Source organism: Pelodiscus sinensis, chromosome 14 (assembly GCF_049634645.1).
Source record: "Pelodiscus sinensis isolate JC-2024 chromosome 14, ASM4963464v1, whole genome shotgun sequence".
Classification (NCBI taxonomy): domain Eukaryota; kingdom Metazoa; phylum Chordata; order Testudines; family Trionychidae; genus Pelodiscus; species Pelodiscus sinensis.
In genome coordinates, this window is record NC_134724.1 from 34,369,203 (window position 1) to 34,393,639 (window position 24,437).

General features: G+C 51.3%; 1 protein-coding gene across 1 annotated transcript; it reads right to left on the reverse strand.

Annotated features, from left to right (window-relative positions):
- Positions 1-7,003: 7,003 nt before the first annotated feature.
- SNX33 (sorting nexin 33) lies at positions 7,004-23,714 on the reverse strand. The gene is made up of 2 exons (XM_025186226.2): positions 20,441-23,714; positions 7,004-7,914 (listed from the first exon to the last, which is right to left on the reverse strand). Exons 1-2 carry the CDS (start codon positions 21,873-21,875, stop codon positions 7,661-7,663), a joined length of 1,689 nt encoding a protein of 562 aa, XP_025042011.2. The 5' UTR covers positions 21,876-23,714; the 3' UTR covers positions 7,004-7,660.
- Positions 23,715-24,437: the final 723 nt, after the last annotated feature.

Sequence of the window (24,437 nt, forward strand, 5' to 3'; positions counted from 1 at the left end):
ACAGCCTTCCCTTGCCCAGGGCTCCCCCTGTGCACATCTTCTCTTGTGACAGCTCCAGGAGAAACAGAGGCACAGAGAGTGATCAAACGTGGCCTCAGATCTGGGGTGTGCCACAGACTGAACAGTAAAGAGGTAAACGCCTGCGACTGTCATTGGCTTCAAAACTGCCCCGATATCTCTTCGAAATCCCTTCCTTTAAATGACTGTGCCCAAGAGTTCCTGCACACCTCCCGGCATGGCCTCCAACACCTCCTGGCTTGAAGGGATCTAGCCAGAGAGCTCAGGTGCGAAACTGTTCCCCTCTTTCCAGGGGCCACAAACACCTCACATCCCTTCTCTTCCTCCCAGCCCCCAGCAGCTGAGCAGGCTCTCTCTTTTTAGCTCCTCCCTCAGAGCCTGACACCAGCTGCAGGTGTTGCAGGGCAGGGCTGATTGGGCCCCCAGCAGCCCATTAACCCCATCCTGCTTTTGGACAGCCCATCCTGCTAACCTTTGCTAAGTTGCCCACAAATCACTCGCAGCTGGTGTTGGTGATGCCGGCGAACTCCCGTGGTCCCTAAGGCCACAGATGCCATCACACCTGGTTTCACTGTCCCCGGGTTCCTTCCCCTTTGTCTACTTAGTCCCCTGTTGCGTACAGTCTAAATCCTGAATCCCCTCTCGTGCAGGAGCTGTCTTTGTTATTTCTTTATACAGTGCCTAGAACAAAGGGCCAAGTTCTTCTCCGCAATCTACCTCCAAAAATAATAGTGGGTGTTCTGCATCTCTGGAAACCCAGAGCCTGAATCTGGATTCAGGAGCCTAATTTTAGGCCCCCACCCTTGCACATTTCAGCCCAAGTCACCTGGGAGAGTGTGTGTGTCCCTGTCGAGGGGGAGGCTACAAGCAGTCAGCAGGGACTGGGAGAGATTCACAGGCAAAGTCTTATTTCCCAGGGCTTTACTAGGCCCCAGTTCCCACCGAGAGTTTTTTCCCACAGTTGCTACAGAGAGGTGGAGCTTATTCTGCCCACACATACACCCTTCCATCCTCCGGAAGAGACAGCAAATCTAAACCAGAGGAGCCTTTCCCAGAAAGGCTATTTCAGAATCAGGAATTGCCAAGAATTTGTGATCACAACCCCCCACTGTGTGGTCTCTGTGTAAAACCCCGGATCTTAAGACACAGCTGTGTAAGACAAGCCAACGAGCTGAAAATTCCCTGTGTCAGGATCAGGGCTACACAAATTAATCTCAGAAACACACGTGGCACTAGCAACTTCTCCAGATTTCCATGGACCAGAGCCAAGTCACACTAGAGTCAGTGGAAAGTCTCCTGGGAATTGACTCAGGTCACGCGTGGGGAGGCACAAAAGACATCCGGCAGCGGTGCAGAGAGACAGCACAATGCAGGTATCTCCGTCCGCATGTGCAAGCGGTGGGGCAGCGGCATGCAGGGTGATGGACATCTTACAAAGGCCAGGAGGGACTAACGGGGTGTGTCTAGACTACATGGCTCCATCGACAGAGCCATGTAGATGAGGCAGGACAACAAAGGGAAATGAAGCGGCGGTTTAAATAATCGCCGCTTCATTTAAATCAAAATGGCCACCGCGCTGTGCTGATCAGCTGTTTGTCGGCACAGCGCGGTAGTCTAGACAGGGATCTGCCGGCCCCAGAACCCTTTGTCAGCAGATCCATTATGCCTCATGAAACGAGGTTTACAGGATCTGCCGACGAAGGGTTCTGGGGTCGGCAGATCCCTGTCTAGACTGCCGCGCTGTGCCGACAAACAGCTGATCAGCACAGCGCGGCGGCCATTTTGATTCAAATGAAGCAGCGATTATTTAAATCACCGCTTCATTTCCCTTTGTCGAGTAAACTAATCTACATGGCTCCAACGATGGAGCCATGGTGTCTAGATGTACCATCAGTCTGTGTCTACACTGGGCCACTTATTCTGGAAAAGCAGCCACTTTTCTGGAATAAGCTGCGAGCTGTCTACACTGGCCCCTTGAATTTCCGGAAAAGCACTGACGATCTACTGTAAGAAATCAGCTGCTTTTCCGGAAAAACTACGCTGCTCCTGCTCGGGCAAAAGTCCTTTTTCTGGAAAACTGTTCCGGAAAAGGGCCAGTGTAGACAGCACAGTAGCCTTTTCCGCAAAAAAGCCCCGATCGCGAAAATGACGATTGGGGCTTTTTTCCGGAAAAGCACGTCTATAGTGGCCACGGATGCTTTTCCGGAAAAAGGGCTTTTCTGGAAAAGCATCCTGCCAATGTAGACGCTCTTTTTCCGGAAATACTTATAATGGAAAAACTGTTCCGTTTTAAGCATTTCTGGAAAAAGGTGCCAGTGTAGACGTAGCCAGGGTGTTCTGCTTCTCCACCAGGACTTACACCCGAGTCAGCCATTCGGCAGAGAGACCCAACAAAGAGGGGCTAGCAAGCTCTGTCTGCTGGGGGCCGCTCAGTTGGGGGGGGCGACCTTGGGATTTCTACTGCTTTCTACCAAAGTGAAAGTGACAGCACAACTGCCTGGCCCCCTGCTCGCCCCCCTCCCCAACACACATCTGTTCTGACCCACAGCCTCACCTGTGCCTCTCATCCCCCCCACCTCTGCTCCCCCTGCAGCCCCAGGGACTCTTCACCCCCACACCTCTCCAGTGGGGCAGCTGCTCCTAAAACCTTCTTCACACCCCCTGCCTGCCTTTGCAGCCCAGGCAGAGCGTTGCAGGGCGGGGTGGGGGAGAACCGGACTGACCCATTGCTCACAGGAGAGGGGGGGGAATGGAGCAGACTGACCCATTGCTCAGTGGAGGGGTGGGGAGAAACAGACTGGCCCCCTGCCCACAGGACGTATGGGGGAGGGAGCAGCGCCACCCTGAGCTGCCTGGGAATAAAGTCAAGGGAGGGAACTCTGCCCGCGTCTTACCAGCAGCTGATTGGCTGCTCTGCCTTAGGGAGGGGCGGAGCAGTGGCGAAGGCAGCGAATCAGAGGGAGTTTCTCTGGCAGGGCAAGGCACACGCCCTGAGCGCCCCCATGGAGGGGCACCATCCCAGCCGGCCCTTGGCTCCGTGGGCTGGGGTCCGCGGAGAGCGGCACAGGGCTGCCGGCTGAGGGGAGGAGATGGGGGACTGTCTCCAGGGGCCCCCAAACTGCCTGCCACCTCTGCGTGAACATGGGCGAGGAGGGGCCCTAGCGGACAGGACGTGCCGGGCCCCACCCCTCTTCACGCTCCTCTTCCACGGCTGCACTGTCTGTGTTGTGCTGGGGGGTAGCAGGATCCGCTGCGGCCTCTGCGCCGAATCCAAGGGATGGAAAGAGCGGCCCATTGGCCATCCTGTGCCCGTGAGGACAAAGACCGTGATTCAACAGAGGGCTAGAAGAAGTGGTTGTGGGACATCTGGTTTCAACATGTGGCAAAGACAAAACTCACCCGGAGGAGTGACTACCTCACGCAACACTGCCGCCAGCTGGGACGCAAACAACTTGTTAACCCTCCTCCGGCATTGACAGCATGAGGCCAATAAACAAAGCAAAGGGTAGCCTTCTGGATCCCAGGGTGTAACATCGCAGCTGCTGCAGGCCCTCCCTGCAGGAAATGCGGTCAGAGCCGGGGCAGGAGGCGGCGTAGAGCTACAGTAGCTGTAATGTAATGATGCTGGAGTGCTAGCTCCTAGGAGGGACCCAGTAACCCCGTCCCAGCCTCTCCCAGGAGGAGTCCTAGGCTGGTGGGGCGGGAGTCTTTGTGCGGAAGGGTGTCAACCCCTGTGGAGAATGCGAGTGGATAGATCAAGTCTAACTGTCACGAAGCTACAAAAAGATGAACGGGCAGAACTCAGTCCCGATGGGGAGCAGTTGCAGCCCCTCTGGCTTCCCAGGGACATTATTGTTTGTGTAATACGCTGCTGGGCCACATGACCCACGTGCTATTTTTAACCTGGGAATAACTCTGAGCAGGCCCAACTAGCTTTCGTTGCTGTAATTTATTCTTGACATTTCCCTGTGAAAACAAGGCCCTCGTGCCAGCCCTGTCTGCCTTGCAATACAGCATCAAGTAACTGCTCTCTCCTGTCTCCTCCTAAGCCACAGGCTGCTCTGGAGTGGTGCACGGATTCTCCCTGGACGTAACGTGTACTCACAGCCCCCGCGTCCTGGAATCCTGCTGCTTAGATAAGAACATTAAAAACTACTCCCTTCCTACCTGTAGGACATTTCTTTGCCGATCCGAGGTTTTCCTTTCCTTCTGTTTGTCCCCAAGCCCTGCCCCTCCAGCAAAGGGTGAGCTCCGTCCCTCCAGCAAAAGGACCACTCCTCCCCCCCCAAAAAAACCCCAGCCTATTTGCTTATTTCAAACTCAGGAGGCTTGTCAAACAAAACTGTAATAAGTGTGTGGGGGAGGGGGGAGAGGGGGAAACCTATGACAGCTGCTAGTGGAAGTTCAGCTGCAAAAGTCTCCATTGTTTGGAGTTAAACTGCACCACCAGTGTTCCCTGTCTTGGCCATGGCTACATGCTGCTTTCCAGAAGGGCGACATAAACCAGGCCAGCTCTGCTCTGCATTTCTTTGTGGGGTTCATATTACCACCATGAATGTGGGGAGGGGAGGCGGACGCTGGCATCACTAGCAGCTTCTCCGTGGAGAGTGGTTTCAATGCTCCTCATGCCTTAGGAGGGGACGCCGCTGACGGGGAGGAGGCGCTCGTACCACTGTGCTCTGCTACACAGGAGGATGGTTTCGACAGCAACGTGTGCATGGGTCTCAAGGCCTGATTGTCCAAAGAGTGGGCTGCCGGACCTCCAGTGGAAATCGGTGAGAGCTGCCGATACTCAGCACCACTGCAAATGAGGCCTGAGGAGACTCTGCTCCCCAGCATCAACCAAGGACAGCAACTGAACCCCAGGGGACCCAGGAAGAGCAGCCTCAGAACTAATGGGCCTCATGGAGGCTTCACACCATCTCAAGGCCAAGCACTGGAGAACCCAAGCCATGAACTACTCACATCCCTTTCAGGGATGCTGCCAGTGCAGCTATGACGGCTGTTTGCATGTACTGATACAAAGGGAGCATGTGAGACGAGATGCAGGCCTAGCGCTCCAGCCCCCCGCACAGCCCTTGGTACCACAGAATTTGGGCACCTCAGGCTCCGGCACTCATCCAACAGGGTTCCTGGTGCTGCTCCTAAGTGGGGAATGAGATCTATTGGAAGACTGAGGCCAGCAGGATTCATCTTCTGGCAGGAGTGTGGCAGCCCAGTGCTGGGGAAAATGGGACACCTGCTGGCTTCCCCGGAAAGGAGCTGCACAGTTTCCCTGAGGAAAGGAAAGATAAGGCGTCTGGAGCCTCCAGGGACTGATGTGTTTCCTACAGTCAAGAGGAATTTGTTGAGCCACGCTGATGTCCTATGACCAGGGCTCGACAAACGGCTGAATCTACTCACCCATGGCAAGTAGATTTCAGCTGGCCACTCCGAGCGCCCCATTGACCGGCGCGTCGCGCATGCGCAGTGCGGGGCTGGCGAGCAGCTCTGGCCAGGGTTTGTCAAGCCCTATGAATGTGTCCCATGAATGTGTCCTAATGTTCCTTGCATCACAACCCCCTCCTGACGACAAAAATTGCTTCACAACTCCCTGAGCGGGGTGAAGGGGGAGGGGCAAAGCTTGGGCCTGCCCAAGCCCCATGGTCCCAGGTGGGGAGGCTAAACCCCACTGCTCTGGGCAAAGGAGCCAAAACTGGAGCTCAAGGGCTTCAGCAGCAGGCTGAGTCCTGCGAAAGCTCTTGGGCTTTGGCGTCAGTCCTGGGCAGTGGGATCAGGCCCCAGCAAGCCCTGGTGACCCCATTCAAAGGGGCCTGTGACCCACTTGAGGTCCCAACTCACAATCTGAGAGCTGCTGTCCTAGACTATAGTTCTGGGGGAAAGCGAGGGAACAGGCAGGGAGAATGGTGTCATGGCTGGTATGACTCCGGACAGCTTCATCCTTGCAGAATGGCTGGGAAGGCAATCCCAGCTGGGGATGAAGGGCTCACAGGAGCTGCGGGAGCAGAAAATGAAGGGGACTCAGGTCTAAATTCAGCTCTTGGTTACACCAGTGTAAACCCAGTGAGTACAATCACTCCACGTTTAGTCTGGTGCAGAATTTGACCCAGACTCTCTTACCAAGGCCGATAAAAGAATTCTTTGTTTTTGGTGCTTTAAACTTGACCCAAATTACATCAAGTGCAGCAACACAGAAAGAGTGGGCCTGATTCTGCCTTCCCCGGTATAACCCAAGGGTGACTCCAGTGAAGGCATGTCAAAGTAAAGCCAGCATGAGATAAGTCTCAGTCCCACTGGATTCTGAGGGTCAGCACTTGGCAGTTGTGGCAAGAAGATTGGGGAGGGGGCATTATTTTGGACCATAAGCACAGTCCTGCCCCAACATTCCCTTGTTCTCTCTCAGGACTTGGCCACACAGAAACAATACTGAGATTCATCTGCACTAATCTCGTTGAGCTAATCTACATGACTTCACTTACCATGGCATCTTCTGTGCGGTAAGGCCAGCAGGGGCTGCTCTTCCGTCAACTCCGGCTACTCTTCTCGTCCTGGTGGAGTACCAGAGTTGACGGGAGAGCACTCTGAGTTTAATTTATTACATCAAAATGCTCAGAGATCAATGTATTGTGTCCATCTTCAGGTAGGGCTTCATTGCGTAGTGAAGACAAACCCTGAGATGGCTGCCTAACCTTCCTCACTTGGGAGGCAGAAAGATCATTCCCTAGGGCATTTGCTATGTTGCTTTCTTATTCTGAGAGCAGGTTGGTTATTACACTCCTAGGGTTGAAGATGACTGGAAGGCAACCAAACTACAGCTCATATGGAATTTCCAGGAGTCAGTCGGAACATTAGCATTCCAATGCCAACGACCTCGTTGCTAGAGCTGGTCAAAAAGCTGGAAAAACAGTTATGCAGGAAATGTCACAATTGGTTCCATTTCAGGGGGGTGGAAATGGGCCCATTTTCTACAAAAATTCTGGCGATATTTGTATATTCAACCTTTTATTGAGAGCACTACGGAACATTTTTGGTAAAGAGACACATTTGATCAAGATTTCCATCCCAATTTCCATACACATTTCTAGTCAAAAATTATTACTAAAAAATCTTGCAGAAACTTTTGTGAAAAATGGAAAATGATGGCAATTAAAAAAAAAAGTTCCGGTTTTGAATAAAGGCCTTTTTTCTCATCAGAAAAGCTTTCTGTGTGCAAATTTTTGATCCACTCTGTTTGGAATGTAGTGTATTCACCTCCCCATTCTATGGGAACACGTTTCCAGAAGCTTAAGTGTATTGCAAAGAAAAGTGAGCAACACAGAGTCAGTTCCATTTCCTGGTTCCATTTCCTTTGTGAAAGGTACCTATGCCCTGCCTGTAAACTCTGGAAGATGGGAGGAGACTGGGGGTTCCATCCACCAGGGAAAGAAATGGAATGGTCAGCCAGCAGACAACAATTTCCTGCACATCTCCGCAATCCGTTCCAGGAAAATGGGGAAAAGCCAAATAGAATTTGGTCACTAGCATCATGAGTTTCGATTTCTTCTCAATCCATTTCAAACAGAAAGGGCTGCAAGGCTCTGAGGAGAGAACCACATGAGTCCAGATGGATAGTGGGAAGCAGGTACATCAGAGCTGGAAGGCATTAGAGGTTGTCATACATGCGTAAAGTCTTTTCCAGCTGCTGGCTGACTCTCTGGTAGAAGATAATCTGCTGTTTCAGGTAGGACTGCATCATTTTCTTGAAGTCCGCTATGCGCCGCTCATGGAAGTGGTTCATCTCCGCCTGGAGGGAAAAGCCAACCACGCGGCAGCGCTTCCGAATTCCATCTGCCTCCTCCTGATCCATCTTCCCCTCGTCGCTCATCCGCTGGCTCTCTTTCACCTTGGCGAAGGCTCCTGCGAGGGGGAGAGATGAGACACCTGGAGGTTAGTAAGCTGTACAGAGGGTGTCCCAATGCTCCCTCTCTCCCATGTCCGCCTCTTCCACCCCAGGGTCCCAAAAGAGCCGAATGCTCACAGTGAGCACCAGGGGAGCCACAGCGACATCAGGGCCTGGTTCTGTTCCCCCTGGACTGCAGAACCAGGTCTTCCCCTTCAGACTCTCATACCTACTAATGCCTACACATTCCTATGGTCCTGGAAAAATCCAGCACTCCCTCTGCCAAGCCACACACACGACACTCTCCCTCTTCATCCTTAGTACTTTCCTGTCTCCCAAACATCTGACTACATGGGACTGAATGAAAACAGGCAGCTGGAAAAACTGCATCAAGCCAAGGCCTTGAATGTTGCTTCACCATACAGCCAGGCCCAAACATTCCACAGAGCACATGGGTAGCCCAGGGAGCAATCCCTGAGTAAGCACTGCTCCCGGCAACAGAGGAGAAGGTCCACTGAAGGCTCTGCATGTTTCAGAGAAGCACCAATACTCTAGCACCCTCTGCTCTGGCTTTTGGAGACCGGTGGAGTCTACATGCTCAACAGGGTATGTATGACACAGTCTGGCCCTGCCACGTGGCTAGATTGACCTGTGTTAGTTTGTTGCTGAAAAACAGCCCATGGTTTTCAGATCATAAACAGGGCTTTAGTAGATCCTGCTTAATTAGTGCCCAAGCTTAATTATCAAAAGACCTCTGCTGTCTCCAGCTCTGCCACAGGCCTATTGAGCAATCTTCAGAAAGTCACCTAACCTCTGAATATCACCCCTTTGTGTAAAGAGGGGATAATCATTCTTACTCGCCTTTGGCAAATGCTTGGAGACTTACTAAGCAAGATACATAAGATTATCATAGACCAGAAATACATCTACATCACAGTGACCCTGCACATCAGAGCTGCTCACAGAGGCAATAGATTAGCAGAAGGAAAGAGAAAAGATGGTTTTATGCAATGTCTTAGACAGCTCAAAGCCCCTGACAAAGCAAAGGTTCCACTCTAGTAGCGTGAGATATGCACACGGCAAGCGTGATGCACCTTGGATCTGTGGCAGGAGTGTTGGGAGAGAAGGCTAGTCTGGCTGCTTCCTTCTCCTACTGCAAAATGACACAGGGCACTTATCTCCCCCCTGGACAGCCACCACAGAATGACAGAACAGACCCTAGCTCGTAGAGCCAAGGGTTTTAAAGCCAGAAGGAACCACTGGGGTCATCTCACCGGACCTCCTGCATAGCACAGGCCAGAGACCTTCGCCCAGTAATTCCAGCAACAAGTTGAATTCTCCTCTGAAGGACAAATGTCTCCATCAGCCTTTCACCTCCTAAGTGCCTGGTTCACATATAGATTAAGTCAGCGGTTCCCAACCGCCGGGCTGCGGTGGCTGCCAAAGCTCAAGCCGGATGTTCACAGCGGCTCAGCTCCAGCAGCCATGGTGGCGGAGGCATGGCAGGAGGCGGCGGAGGAGGAAGCACCTCCCTCCCTCCTCAGTCATGGTGGCCAGCTAGGGTCTGCGCTCTGCCCGCGTGGCTCGTTTTGCCACCAGCGGCAGCAGGAGGAAACACCTCCATCCCCCCTGCCCCGCTTGGTAATGGAGACCAGCCAGGGCGCTGTGCTCTGCTCCCGCGGCCGCTTTTGCCAGGGGCAGCAGGAAGAGGTGGAGGAGGAGGTGACTCCCTCCCTCAGTGACGGCAGCTGGCTGGGTCTCCCTGCTCCCTACCCATGGGGGCGCAAGGCACGCTTGGGGAGGGAGGGGGCGCGAAGGAGACGGGCGCGTGCATGCCGTGTGGCAGTAACAGCCATACTCCCTCGGGGGCAGCGTCGCTCTGGAGACTGTTGGGGTTGAGGGGGCAAAGGGTGTTGGATGAGGGCATGGTGGGGTCACGGGGGTATTGGCATGGGCTATAGGGGGTCAGAGGTTAAAGGGTCAAAGGACATGAGGCGTAGGGGTGGGAGTCAAAGGGTATTAGGCACCTGGGAGCAAAGGGCTGGGTTGGGGCTAGGCGACCAGGCAACACTGTATTTGCATATTTATTATTTGCATAATAAATATGCAAATAAGATGTTGCCAGTCCACCAAAGATTTGTGAATTGGTTTGCCTGTCCCAGACATAAAAAAGGTTGGGAACCACAGAATTAGGTCATCTCCTCTATGGAAAGACAGTGGATTCAGCATTGTCCATAGTGGAAGTTTGTCCACATCTCAACAAGCTTTTCCTCTTGACCCCACTGTTCTGTGAGCCTCTCAAGGACTGTCTAAACCAGTTCCCAATCATACTCTATTACACTAAGCTGATATACAAGGCTCACTGAACCGCGGCGAGCCCTGTTCACCAGCCGCACTGTCCAGCGATCTGCGCATGCGCAGATCGCCCGAACTCGGCTCTTTCGGGCGAGTAGATTGTATTATTTGTCAAGCCCTGCTGATAGAATATACTCATAAACCAAATCATGGGAGAGGTCTAGGTTGGATATTAGGAAAAACTAATTCACTAGGAGGGTGGTGAAGCACTGGAATGGGTTACCTAGGGAGGGTAGTGGAATCTCCATCCCTAGAGGTTTTTAAGTCTCAGCTTGACAAAGCCCTGGCCGGGTTGATTTAGTTGGGATTGGTCCTGCCTTGGGCAGGGGGCTGGACTTGATAACCTCCTAAGGTCTCTTCCAGCTCTATGATTCTATGATTCATGCACACAGGAAGGAGTTTGCATCAGTTTAATGTAACAGATTTAAAAACCTATTTAAGTTAAACTAGCGCCACTTTCTCATGCCCTCTTGCACCAATTTTACACCAGATCAATGCCATTGATTTCAATGGAGTTGCTGCAGATTTACACCAGTGAAAGTCAGAGGACATTCAAGCCCTGCGTGTTGTGTATTCTACTGTGTTGTACCTGCAATGCCTTTATTATTGTGTATTCCCATAAACACACACATGTGACTAAGATCCTCGAGGCAGAAACCAGGAACTTCACCTGTGCCTGCCCATGGCACCATATAAATAATAATTACCACAAAAGCGCCACGTGGCTTGTTATAATACATGGACCGTGGCAGGAGAGGCCAGAAGATCAGCAGAGTCTGCTTAGTCAACACCAAGTCTGTGAGATCCCAAAGCAGGACTGGAAGGCCCAGGTTCAGATGCACTGGCAGAGCAGTGTGAAGGCAGCTTTAACAGCACCTGTGCCTTATGCTTGGCTCTAGCAATTGCTCTCAGTAACTTCCGCAGATACTCTACTTGCCTCTGTAAAAACAATTTCAAACTTCTAGCACCCAAAGAGTAAGGACGGCTGGGAATTAAAGATTTTGCTGTTTAGGAGGACCAGATGTGACTTTTTGAGACCCTGTTTGAAAACTAACTCATGGAAGATGCCATCAGACGGGGTCCTGGACGGGTGCCCAATTGCCCTTCATTTTAATTAGGTGTGTCCAAATCTCTTAAGCAGCTTTGAAAGCCTCACTTGGACTCTCTCGCACTTACGGCTGTGAAGAAAGCCTTCCAAACGTGAATGGAGTATAGCCAACACAGCCAGCCCAGCAGAGGCTGCTGAGTCTGCACAGAGCAGGAAGCAATACCTCCAAGAAATGAGAATGGGCCCATTTATCTCAATAGGGTTTGAAGATTAATGACAGCCATTCAAATGGCAGCACTGTTCACTATTTCACTGCTGAGGACATAGGAGAAATAGCCAGCTAGAGTGCAGATTCCACATTCACAACCTCCCCCCGCAACCTCTCAGCTGCCCAAACTCCCCGATTCCTCCCCAACGAGCAAGGAATTCACTTGGGGCTGCCATAGCATTTCCAGCCTGCTACAGGCACAGAATTTAGGGCACGTTTGTCACATCCCCCCACAAATCCTCAGATGACTGGTTAGAACACTTCCCTCACGCTGCCCCCCCAGCAGAGCCCAGCTATACTGCGGAAAGGACTGTCGGTACTCGGGGTGTTTGTATACGGAGAACGCTACCTCTGAATAAAACAGTAACGGAGACAAGATTCCGTGGCCTCTATCCCAATGGAGCTAGTGGAGGATTTAGTGTTGATCCTAGCTACCATGCAGCCCTGTGCTTTTCTCTCCACTACAATTTTACAGCTAGCTGGAGGCAGTGATCTCAAAGTAAAGACACACCTGTTTCTGCAGTGAAGACACAGCACTAGACCACGGATTCCCAAATGAGGGGACGTGCCCCCCTGGGGGGGCATGAAGAAATTCCAGGGGGGGGGGCGCGAGGCAACCCAGCCTCCCCGCATCAAGTTTTGCTGCCCTGTTCAGTTCCTTTTTTCCTTTTTTCCTTTTGCTCAACAAGTTTTGCTGCTATTTGGGGAGGGGGGAAGGAGGGGACGTAAGGGTTTTTCAAAAATCAAAAAGGGGGCACTAGCCAGATCAGACCTCTCCAGGGACCAGAGGTTAATTTAATCCAGATTCACAGCACCTCCCCACCCTTTCCTAAGCATGGCCTCATCCCAACCCTGGAGGGAAGGCATCTAACTACACTCAGAACCAAGTTTACTAAGAGTCACCCAAATGAGGCCCAACACCATCCAGTGCCTCCAAACAGCCTCCAGACAGAGTCCCTGCTCAGCCAGTACCAGAAAGAGGATGAACTAGATAACAAAATTAGTCTCTTCCCTTTCCAGCATCTCTGGGACTGCAATATCTTCTAGACCCTCCACCACTAGGAACTAAGGATGTTAAATATCGGTGAATTGAATAGTTGATTAACCTCATGAATTCTTAGTAGTCAACTATTCTATTGTCCCCGGGGGTGGGGCTGGCAGCCAGTGCGCTCTGGCCCCACTCCTGGGGAGCCCCCGTCACCCCACGCTGCTGTCTCTCTCTAAGAGGCGGCAGCATGGGGTTCCAGGCAGGAGCCGGCCTGCGAGGGGAGCCATTTTAAAAACCAGCTCCCCTCACGAACCAGCTGCCTGCCACCCCATGCTGCTGCCTCTGATACAGAGAAAGCAGCGTGGGGTGACAGGAGCCCCTGTCCAGGGGGAAGGAGGGTGGGACTGAGCTCCCGGACCTGGTGCGAGCTGGAACTGAGCCAGGCTGCCTGGTTCCTAATACACTTCAGATGCAGAGCCTCAGTGGGGGTAGGTCCCAGACCTGGCATGAACTGGGACTGAGCTGGGCTGCTGGCCAGCCAGCTAAAAATGTATTGGCGGCAGGAGGAAATGTGTGTAGTCTACAGCATTAACCTATACGCTTATCGGTTAATTGGTTAATCGACTACACTATCACATCCCTACTAGGAACATCTCACCCACCCAGCCCCCTGGAATGACACTGGACTATCTTTGGGTTCACCTTCCCAAAGCAGTGGCAACGGGGGCACGTGACACAGCCTAATTCCTGAGGTAACTGAAGTGGACGGGTACACACAGTATAAGGCTGCGGGGGCAGTCAGGGCTGGCTAGGAAGAAGAGCAGACCAAGTGTTTTCATTTGGGGAGAAAAGAACGGCAGGAGCCAGGAACCAGGCAGGACTGTGGCTGATCAGAAACTCTCTGGACGGAAGGAGGCCGGACACTGGACTGTTTGGGTTGACCAGGGACTGCTGAGGGGAAGAGTGGGCTCTGATAGCTCCGCACCAGAGGACAGGCGGATGATTAACCTCAGAGGGGCTGATAACTGGGACAAACACACCTTTATTTTGTGATTAGTTGGGGACTGTGACTTTAAAACCAGCTGCTCGAGCAGCCAGGGGTTTTGGGGTGGGGGGGAGTGGTGTTTGACCTTTGATAGTGAAATGGCCAATGAGCTGAACCCCCAGAATGGACTGGCACTCCCAGAGGGGAAACTGAGGCGGGGTGCGTGCAGCACAGGGGGCAAGTGACATGTTGGCTCCCAGATCCCTCACAGTTTGAGATGTGTTCGGTGCCTAAAGATCATTTCCAACTTGCTCTCAATCAAGAGCAAAAATTATCTGCAAGGTCCTAGTCTATTCAGACACATATAGGGAAATCCTCCCTTTGTTTCCAATGAGCCCGGAAGGGATCCTGGAAAGGAGAACGGCGGCTCCGGGGCTGTATGGTTTGGCCTTGTTTCTCTGCCTTTGTTACTGTTTGTAAATGCTCTGTGAATGAGATTTTGTGTGCATGAATGTAAGCAGACCGGGTGCTCTTGCTGTAAATACATGGGAACCGGGACATTAGTCGTTCTCTGATAGTTACGTGCTGTGCTCCTGAGTAAGACGATGTTTCAGTCGTTCTGATCAGGGGAGCAGAAACATTCCCATGTGACCAAACACCATGTTTAGTCAAAAAGAACAAGCTACGAATAAGCCATTTTTGCACAGCCTGTTCAATGAATCCCCACTCACAAATGGATGTGAAAAATATAAGCAAGTTTAGGAAGAGAATAAAAAGAGTAAATTTGCAGTGAACTCTAGGCCTAACTCTCCCCTGTCTTGCGCACAGTGAGTGTAATGCAGAGCAGAATAGGAACCAGAGTTTATGTTTTGTAGGAAATTCCACAATTTCAACTTTTTCCCCTTTCTAAAATAGCCAGCAAACAAAATATTTCCTGTGAAACAAAATCAGCCTCCACCCCAAATTAGTTTGGAGTTGACTGAAATGTTTCCTTTTGATGCAATTTCAACCATTTACATTTTAAAATGTTTGTTTTTTTATACGAAAAACGGTGAATTTTTTTTCAGAATAAAAAACTGAAGTGATCCATTTGGGAAAGGACAAAATGAGAAGTTTCAACGTCATGGAGAAGCTTCATATCATTTCTTTCTAAAAAACATTTGTCAAAATGACACATTTTTTAAACCGTCAATTTCAACCAAAATGGCCAACTTTGTAATAAAAAATTTTTTAAAAACCATTATGATTAAAAATTTCCAACCACCTGTGGTGTAAAGTGTTTCACACTCACTTTGCAATGGGATAGCTTACTGCAAACCAGAAGTCAGACCCATTCTTAGCCATGAACAATTCAACCGAGCCTTGATTTTAAAATGCAATGATAGCAAAGTAGTGATAGAAATGTAGCCGTGTTAATCTGGGGTAGCTGAAGCAAAATGCAGGACAATGTAGCACTTTAAAGACTAACAAGATGGTTTATTAGATGATGAGCTTTCGTGGGCCAGACCCACTTCCTCAGATCAAAATGATAGCAAAGGATATTGCTGTATGCAAGGCAAGTCAAAATGGGCTTCGCAAGGGACTTTATTATTTAGATCACTAGAGTTCCTGATCAGGCCCCCATTGTGCTAGGGACTGTACATTCATATAACAAAAAGTCAGCTCCTGCCCAAATGAGCTGACTGTCAACTAGCTACTTCAAAGGCAGATACAAGAGTCCTTTTTCAACTTCACTTTATTAGTTCTGTCCTCAGATGCTAGACAGAACTTTTCCCATTCTGGTTACTGACTTTTAAGCTTTGCCTATCTTAGAATGTTGAATCATGTAGCACTGTTGAATTGATCATCAATGTACTTAAGCTATATAAAGCTTCATTCATATGCAGAAGTGTACCAGTTTAACTGAGGCCTTGTCCACGTGCAGAAGTTGCAATAGTTTCACTGAAATCAATTTTCAAACTGATTTAAGTGAGCACAAACCTCTGTGTGAACCCTCATATTAAAGTGGCTCATTTTGAGTTATCTTAAATCATTGACTGGAGCTAAATTAAAATAACCCTGGTTTACACCAAAATGAGAGCATCCGCATAGCCTTTTGCATCCGTTTAACTATATTGGTTTAAAATACACCATAAGTTCAATTGCTGCAACTTTCTCATGCAGACAAGCTCTAACATAAGTATTAACGCAAATGATGGTGCTAAATGTATGTCTGATTCACACTCAGCCTCAGGGAGGATTAAAGGAAAATGATGCAGACTGAGAAATGGGTCCGAAGGTCAGAATGAGCTGTAAAAGGAGTCACGACCAGGAACACTTTTTGTGGAGTAACTGATTTGGCAATTACTGGAACAGGGCCAGACCGAGACATTCCAGCATCCCGGACAGACAGTTTAATTGCGCCCCAGGTTGGGGGAGGGCGCATGCGCAGCCCCGCCCCCACCTGGCATGTGGGGGAGGGCGCACGTGCCCGGCCATGCCCAGCCCGGCTACCGCCGCTGGCGCGCAGTCTGGGGCTGGCCGAGCCTGGCCGCACAGGGCCCTGCGGCCGCGGGTGGAAGGGAGCTGCTGGCCAGCACTGCGGGGTTTAACGCGACCCCTGTCCCGGGTGGCCGCTGCAGGGTGGCCTCTGGGAGCTGCTGCAGCCCGCAATCCAGGAGCCGGGCATGCGGCGCCTGATGGCAGCTATAAGGGGCACTGTGCGCCCCTTACAGCTGCCATCAGGAGCCCCCCACAGGTTGGCGCCCCGGGCAGCTGCCCGGCTAGCCCATGCCTTAATCCAGCCATGTACTGGAAATGAACTAGCTCAAGATACACCAACAACAGTCCCAATCTAGAGAAGGCTTTGAGTCAGTAGTTGGTGCTCGTGGGAAAAGCTGTTTCAATTTTGTTTTTTAATTCTGTGAGAAGGAATTCTGCTCTCTGTCTGCATCATTCCTCTCCCTCATTCTTGAGCTCCAAGTCTATTTGCATGAAAACAGGATCTCTCCTTTCTAAGAGCTTCTATCCAGGCCGGCTGCACCTGACCCAAAGTTAGAGTTCTCTGTTTGTGACAGAACAATAGGCTCTGGAGGAAGTTAACAACATGATGTCACAAACAGAGGATTATGACTCCTGGTCATGGTTACAGCCCCAAGCCTCACCCAGTTAGATTCTAGGCCTACTTTCACACAAAAGTCCTTAGTAATAAGAATGAGTGGAAAGAAATATAGAACATCTTACAAGGAAGGAGGCATACATTTCTCCTTGGGGCATGTGCCAGCAATGTCCCTCTGCGATATATATTGGACAAACTGGTCAGTCACTTCATCAGAGAATCAGCGCTCACAGATCATACATCAGAAATCTACACTCAGAAACCTGTCAGCCAGCATTTTAATTAAATTGGCCATTCCCTTAAAGACCTGACAACATGCGTCTTACTACAAAGAGACTTTAACACCAGATTAGAGAGAGAGACTTCAGAACTTTTATTTATGCTAAAATTCGACACATTGTGAGTGGGCCTTAATAAAGATGATAATTACCTTACAGTTACAAACACGGCCTCCCCACCTTTTGATATTCGTAGTAACTCCAGATCAGCCACTTAATTGACTCATACAATAAGGAATTTCCTTCTTCCTTGTCTCTTCCTTGTCCCCTCGCCCCCACCTTCTGTTCTATGTAGCTGATTTGTTAGTTTGTAATTTGTTTACTTTTTTCATTGTATCCCTCTGTTATATAATGGTCATGCCAATTCACTTTCAGAATATGATCTGAGGAAGTGGGTCTGCCCCACAAAAGCTCATCACCTACTAAACCATCTTGTTAGTCTTTAAAGTGCTACATGACTGCTTTTTTTGTTTTACCAAGATCAGACTAACACGGCTACCTCTCTGTTACTTAACCTTGTAGTGTAAGCTAAACCTCAGTTTAAGGGTGGCTCTCAGCATTAGCAGAACACTTCCTCATGAACACATAAGCTTTTCCCTCATTTATCTGTGAGCCAGGTGTGACTCACCTTTACGGTAATAGAAACCGGATTCCGCCCATGAACCGCACCCCTTCTGTATCTGCTATGGCTTCCTTGATCCATACAATAGCATGGTAGAAAAGCACTTAAGAGACAAGCCTTCCTGCCTGAACTTTCTCACTGGCAAAATATTTGCCCTGGAGTGAAATCAGAGCTGGATCCTTTTGCTAGCTTCCTCCCCTTGGATGGAAATACAAATTGGGGGGGGGGGGGAGGAGAGGGAGGAGTGGCATCCCTGAAGGAAGGCAGAGTCTATGGGTAGATTTTTCTCCAGTCGGAGCTGGTGGCCTGAGCTTTTGGAAATCTCCCCCTCTGTGAAGGACACGGCTGCTTTCTCTTGGGCAGGCGTTTTGTTCCTGCAGCACCTCGACCCGGGCCTCCTGGAGTTTAACAATGCAGTAACTCTTGTTTCTCCACTTGTCCCCACAACACCCAAATGTCTCACTTTCCCCAGGCCACATATGAGCAGAGGAGGGAGCCTGGGGTGGGCAGTATGACTTCTGGGATTAAAGGGGACTGCCTTTCCCCAAGTGCAGTGCTTTCTAGAGTAAGTCTCCCAAACACACACAGCTCTGCTGCTAGTGAAACACAGACACAAACAGCGTGTTCGGGAATCCAGCATCTCCAGGCCTCTGGCAAGCGGCTTGCTAAGACTTTGGGCTGGCCCTGCCACTCCCAATCTCCTGGTTCTTGGGCACCCTTTCTCTTCTGCTGGGGATAAAACAGGATTCTCCTGCCCAACAGCACAGCCTGGCTCGGCACTGGCAGACTTGGGACAATGCATTTCCAAGACCTCTTCCCCTCTGCTGCTCCGAGGCTCTCTGAGAGGAGCTACCAGAGGCCTGGACTGCCCTAGAAGCAAATGACTACGTAGGGTCAGAACAATCACGTTCCTAGCCACTAGCACAAGGTGATGATGACTGATACTGGCGTCTTAGCAAATGCCTCGTGCTCTGCAGTGGTAGAGGGAGCAGGAGCCTCCAGGGTAGTCGTGGACTGCTCTCTGCAACCAGCAACACCAATACAAATGCATCACATCCGAGTATAGTAGTCCGTGTGGGGAAACAAGGGTTTATCTATCGCTAGATTTCCCTCCCACCCAATACTGGCGAGAGGGAGGATACTTGACCAAGATCTCATTATTTCAATGAAGGAGATAAGAAAGGAGGAGGAACACATTCACGAAAGTTCATTCACGAAAGTTCCTCTCAGGGCTGGGCTCCCCCGCGAGGAACCAATCACAGGGCTGCCAAAATGCACTTGGCTTCCCCTTCTAAGTGTGAGTTGGCAGGAGGAAAATTAGACCTGATGTTATGGTGGAATGCCAAGAAATATAGGGCAGTAAGCAGCATGTCTGGGCCGTGTACGAGGCTGATCCTGGCCCATATTCTGGTCCCAGAGATTCAAATAACCCTCTCCACAGGCAGCAAGTTGTAAGAGACTGAACACCAGGCAGGGAGCAAAAACACTTGAGTTCTGCCACTGACTCACTGTATGGCCTTGGGGAAGTCACTTAGGCCCAAATTTCATAAAGTGTCCTCTAATAACAGCTGTTGCACTCTAGCCTCTACAGCAGGGGTCTCCAACCTTTTTAAGCACGAGATCACTTTCTGAATTTAAGTGCAATCCAAGATCTCTCTCAAATATAAATACCCTTTCCCCACCTCCTTCCCACTCCGCTCTCTCCATTCTCCCTCTCTTGCCCATCCTCACTCACTTTCATCAGGCTGGGGCAAGGGTTGAGGTGCAGGCTTTGGTCTTGGATTAAGGGATCTGGAGTGTGAGAGGGGCTCTGAGCTGCTCTGGGGGCAGGCAGTTGGATGTAGGAGGGGTTCTAGGTGCAGGCTCTGGGACGGCATTTGGGTACAGGGGTGCTCAGGGCTAGGACAAGGGTTTGAGGTGCAGGAGGGGGTTCATGACTGGGGTAGGAGTTGGGGATGTGGGCTCCAGCTGGGCACTGCTGGTGGATCCTGGGTGGTGGTGCAGTGGGGCTAAGGCAGGCTCACCCCTGCTCTGGCCCTGCCCCACTCCCTAAAGCAGCCAGCAAACTCCATCCCAAGTCCTGTTGTGACCCCTCTCTGCTCTGTGGAGAAAGGATAGAGAGTGGGAGAGGGGGCACCCTGACATCAGAACCCCCCGTTTCCCTCCCCCTGCCCTGCACAGAAAGCAGGAGGCTCCCGGGGGAGGAGCAGGGGCAGATCCAAGGCAAAGGGCAGGAGGTGCACAGCAGTGGAGCTAAGAGGCAGCTGAAATTCAGGCACTTGACAGCCTCTTGGCCAAACTAGTCAGGATCACCTGTCAGAAGCTCCAAGATGTACCAGTAGATCCTGATCTACTGGTTGGTGACCGCTGCTCTACAGCAACTTGCAGACTACGGAGCATCCAAAACTCCAGGTGAAGTCTCCAGGGGTAGACACTATCAGGGTCTCTGAAAATCAGGCTCCAGAGCTTCCCAAATTTGGCACCCAGAAAAATGAAGCACCTAAAATTACTGATCTCTGTCAAGCCCTTGGCCCCTAATTTCATTGTTCTAGGGTTGCCCAGCTGTAAACTGAGATGTACAGTTGCCTCCCAGGAGTAACAGGAGGTTGCTTCAGTTCATGTGTGCACAGCACTTTGAAAGGTAGAGCACCATGTAAGCCAAAAGTACCAAGCCACTTCTATAAGAGGCTGCCAGCGTTACCTACTTCGTGTCTTGAGAGGTGACTCCAGATCACCCCCCAAGGAATGAAGCCAGATCCTGCTTCCCCTTCTGGAGCAGGCCATCCCCATGGAACAGCCAAGTGCTCCCTGTCCCAGGAGCGATCTCCCAAGACAGGCTTTGTTGCCTGATCGTGACAGCGCCTGAGACCCAAGACAGCTGCTGCCGCTGGGCGTGGCTTACCTTTCTGAAGGTGAATGATGTCTGGGAAGTTGGAGAGCAGCCCCTGGTACAAGGAGAGAGTGTCCAGCATGAGGAAAAGATCGTTCTTGGGCTGCTCAGCGAACATCTCCCCAACGGTCTCATACGTCCTGCCTGTGTGCGAGATGGCGTTGTTGAGTGGTTCCGAGCTGTAGGGCGGGTCCATCTGGAAGGAGTAGCTGATGGCTTGGAAAGCGTTGCCCAACTTCTGGAACTCCTTCCGGAACCCACCCAGGTGTTTGCGCACTAGCTCCGAGGCCACGTTGGTGAGCTGCAGGACGCTGTCGTCCATCTTCTTGCTGAAGGCCTTGAAGGAGTCCACCCGGTCTTCCACGTCCTGCAGGTCCTGGTGTTCGGTGGGGATCTGGAAGGTCAGCAGGAAGCTGGCCCCCACCATCTCATCCTTCTCTGCCCGCCGCTTGCCCATCTTCCACTGCTTGTCGTCGCGGCAGGTGAGGAAGTGCTGGAAGCCCTCGTATTGGGACAGCACAGGGTGACTGGTCATATGGTCCATCCACAGGATCAGCCTGCGCTTGCGCTTCTCGATGAAGTCCTCCTCAAAGCGCCCAGTGGCCTGCTTCTCAGGCAAGTGGGGAATGGAGATCACCGTGAACTTGTTCAGCAAGCGGTTGTACAGCCAGTCAAAGTGCTTGTAGCGCCTGTAGACCGGTGCGTTGATGCTGCTGGGGGTCAGCTTGTAGGAGATGTAGCTCTTGATGCCCTTGAATTTTGTTTGTTTGGTGGGCTCCTCCACAGAGCAAATGAAAGGATGCGGATTGGGCCTCCACTGGGGGCCCTTGGGGCCCATCTCGATGCTGTAGGTCTCAGCAATCTTGGACATCATGGGCACATCTCCCAGGATAAAGGCTTCCACCCCAGAGCGGACAAAACTGGAGAAGCGGTTGAGGTTCCGTCCCACCACACTGCCCCTCTTCGAGGAACTGATGCTGTCCTGCCTCTCCAAGGCTGGCTTGAGACGATAGCCAGCGTTCTGATGGGGGTATGCTGCAGGGTACTGCAGGTTAGGGGCTGGGTGCCCATTGGTGCCAGGGCTGCCCCGCGGCTCTTCCACCACTGTGCAGCCATCATCCCAATCATCCCAGTCATCATCATCATCATCCTCAAAGCTTCCCTGGTAGGAGGTGGTGATGTTGGGAGGGGGCACATGGAAGGGCTCGTTCCCAGGGGAGCTGGCAGGACTGTTTGAATGGTCCGTATAATTGGAGCTAGACCTGGACCTGAGAATCTCAACGTAAGAGGCAGGAAAGATGCCGGTTTCCCCTCGGCTGTTCTGGCCCTGCAGCCACCCGTCCAGGGAGTTTTCACTGAAGATCACCAGCTCCTCATTCTCCTGGATGCTGATCTCTTCTTTGTTTTCGCTCTGGAAGTTGTAAAGTGCTCTGGCTTTCAAGGCCATGGCTGCACCGGAAGGACTGTGTAACTCAACTCCCCACCAGCACCACTAAAACCACCTCGGCTGTTTCAACAACCAACAGTGATGTGGAAATGAGCTTAGGTGAATCCACCTTGAAGTAATAAAAATATAAATATATATTTGTCTATGATTTTTTAACTTCAAGGCCTATACATTGCAGTTTAAATTCATCAGCGAAAAATGGCATTCCTGGGGCAATCAAACATGTTTTGCACACTCCATTAGGTGATATATGCCTCAGTCAGACGGACACACATCCATAAGGTTGTCAGCTCCATCTGGTGCGGTCCACCTTCCCATACAAATCAAAAATACCCCCAAATAATCTTGATAAAATGCAAGAAATCAAAAGTCCCTTTTTTGCAAGACTTTTTTAGTAAGGATTAAGAAAAAAAAAGATAAATCTTGACCCATCTTTCAAAAAACATATCAGGTGCAATTCAGAAGCCCAGTGCTTGAAGAGGCCTTACAAAAAAGGCGAAGCAAAACAAAAACACAACCTTAAAATGATCTCAGCACAAATATTTTGCAATTCCTGACGGGGCTGATTTTTTGAAATCCACAAACCTCCGGGGGGAGGGGGAAAAAAGGGAGGGGAGGTTTGGAGGAAACTAAAAAGCCAAAAAGCAATCCAAGATAGAGAGGCGTGACACATTCACTCAGCAATAACAAGAGTCGCCTAAATAAAAAACCTTCTTCGAAAAAGTGAAAAGTTCATGGGAAGTTTAAAACGGAGACAAACCGAGAAGTAGCTGGTTCTTTCAGGACAGGAAATTTTTAAATCACTTTTACCACTGAGAATGGACGGTGCTAACCAAATAAAAAGGGAAGGATTTGCCACTCACCCACCGACACAAAGTTAGACAAACCCTTGAGAAGGGCTGAAAGATTTGAGAGTGGCCTCCATCGATTCAGCCCGAATCCTGTTTGGCAAAGGGGGTTCTTTTGTTGTGATGATTTCCTAGCCAGTTCCTCTCTGTGCCCTGAAACTGAGATAGTCCGAACAACTAATAATCCAGCCGTTTGGAGAAGAAACCAAATGCAACCATCAACAGACGACGTCCATTCCCCTTCCCTTCTGTACCCAGCACAGTGCTTCCCAAACGCTGCACCAGTCTCCAGATCGCAAAAGCAAACGAGTCGGGCCGGGGAGGAAGGGAGCCGCTGGATCCCCCCCTGCAGACTTGGGGGGCAACCAGGTTGAAGTTCCCCAGTCCCCAGGTGTCACAGGGGAGGGAGGGAGGCACGATCCCAGGTTCTCGCGTCCGCAGGCCGAGGAAGGGAGCGGGGAGGGGGAAAAGCAGCCTGAAGAATTCAGCAAAACAGCGGCACTTCCGTTGGGAGAGAGGGCTGGGAAGCCAGGCAGGAGGCGCTCTCTCCAGGCTGGGCTGCGGGGAAAGCTCCCAGGCTGGGACCCAGAAGAGCCACGTGCCCTTTCCAGACCCCCTCCTCCAGGCGCGGGGACCGGCAGCGCAGAGCTCTGCTCCCTTCACTCCATCTTGCCGAGCTGCCGGCCGGGCTCAGAGCCAGTCGCGGCCTCCGCCGTCTTTACGCAGGGCGCTTCGGGAGTCCCAGTCTCTGGGCTCCTCCTCCCGGCTCCGCACGCCCTGGGCCGGCTGGTGCCGGGGGAGTTTCCCCTTGCTTAGTCCTTCCTGCGCCTGCTGTTTGGGGGGACCCGCCGTAAGTTTGGGGGAGTTGCCTTGTGCAGCCTCGGGGTCCCCTTTCCCTGTTTGCTCTGCCCTCCCCCGAACCCCTGGAGTCCTGCGCCCCGCTCCACAGCTGGGTCCCCCTGCCACACTCCAGCCTTTTCCATGACGCAAGGGAGGAGGCGAGGCTCGAAAGTTTGAAAAGCCTTCAGGCGAACCCAGAGCCAGGGAGCGGAGAGCCCAGCTAGGTCACAGGCTGCCCTCTACAGGCAGCCAGCACAGCTGGCCTGGGCAGGAGGGGGAGGCTGGGTTTCTAAGCAATGGGTGACAACTACTGTATCTGATGCACATCTGGGTCAATAATTTATTATTGTTACAATACAAACCTACAGACCACGTGCCTCGATGTTCCTGTCCTGTGCACAGGTACAAGCAGGGAGCAACTCCATTACAATCAATGGAGTCACACCAATGTAAACATGGAGAAGAACCAGGCCCCTGGGGTGGCCTCTTATTTAAACAGCCACCCTGCAAGCTACTCCCCATAAGTGAACGTTTGGCCCCACATGGAGCCCCACTGGAACAGCTTTCAGGATCAGGGTCTTCGATGACAACTCATTGGTGCAAGAAGTATCTGTACTTGGGAGCTTGTGTCATGACTGGCACATTATCCGAGCTTAAACACAGTAATTCATAACAGCTACATTTTCCCAAATGGGGACTGGACACGGGCATCACTATAAATAACTCCAGGGACCTCTGGTGTCACTGTGTGTCTTGTGTGACTGCAGGAACAGAACAGAACACCTGAAGGCCGGAGCGCGTTCTGTTTGGTTTTTGGTTACAGCTGTATTGTTTTGGCTGAATTCAAAAGTTGGTGCATTCGGTGAGACATGTG

Coding starts and splice junctions, on each gene's coding strand:
- SNX33 (XM_025186226.2), bottom strand. CDS start 21,875: ATGGCCTTGAAAGCCAGAGCACTTTACAACTTCCAGAGCGAAAACAAA. Junction 7,915..20,440: donor CATCATTCACCTTCAGAAAG/GTAAGCCACGCC, acceptor TCCCCCTCGCAG/GAGCCTTCGCCAAGGTGAAA.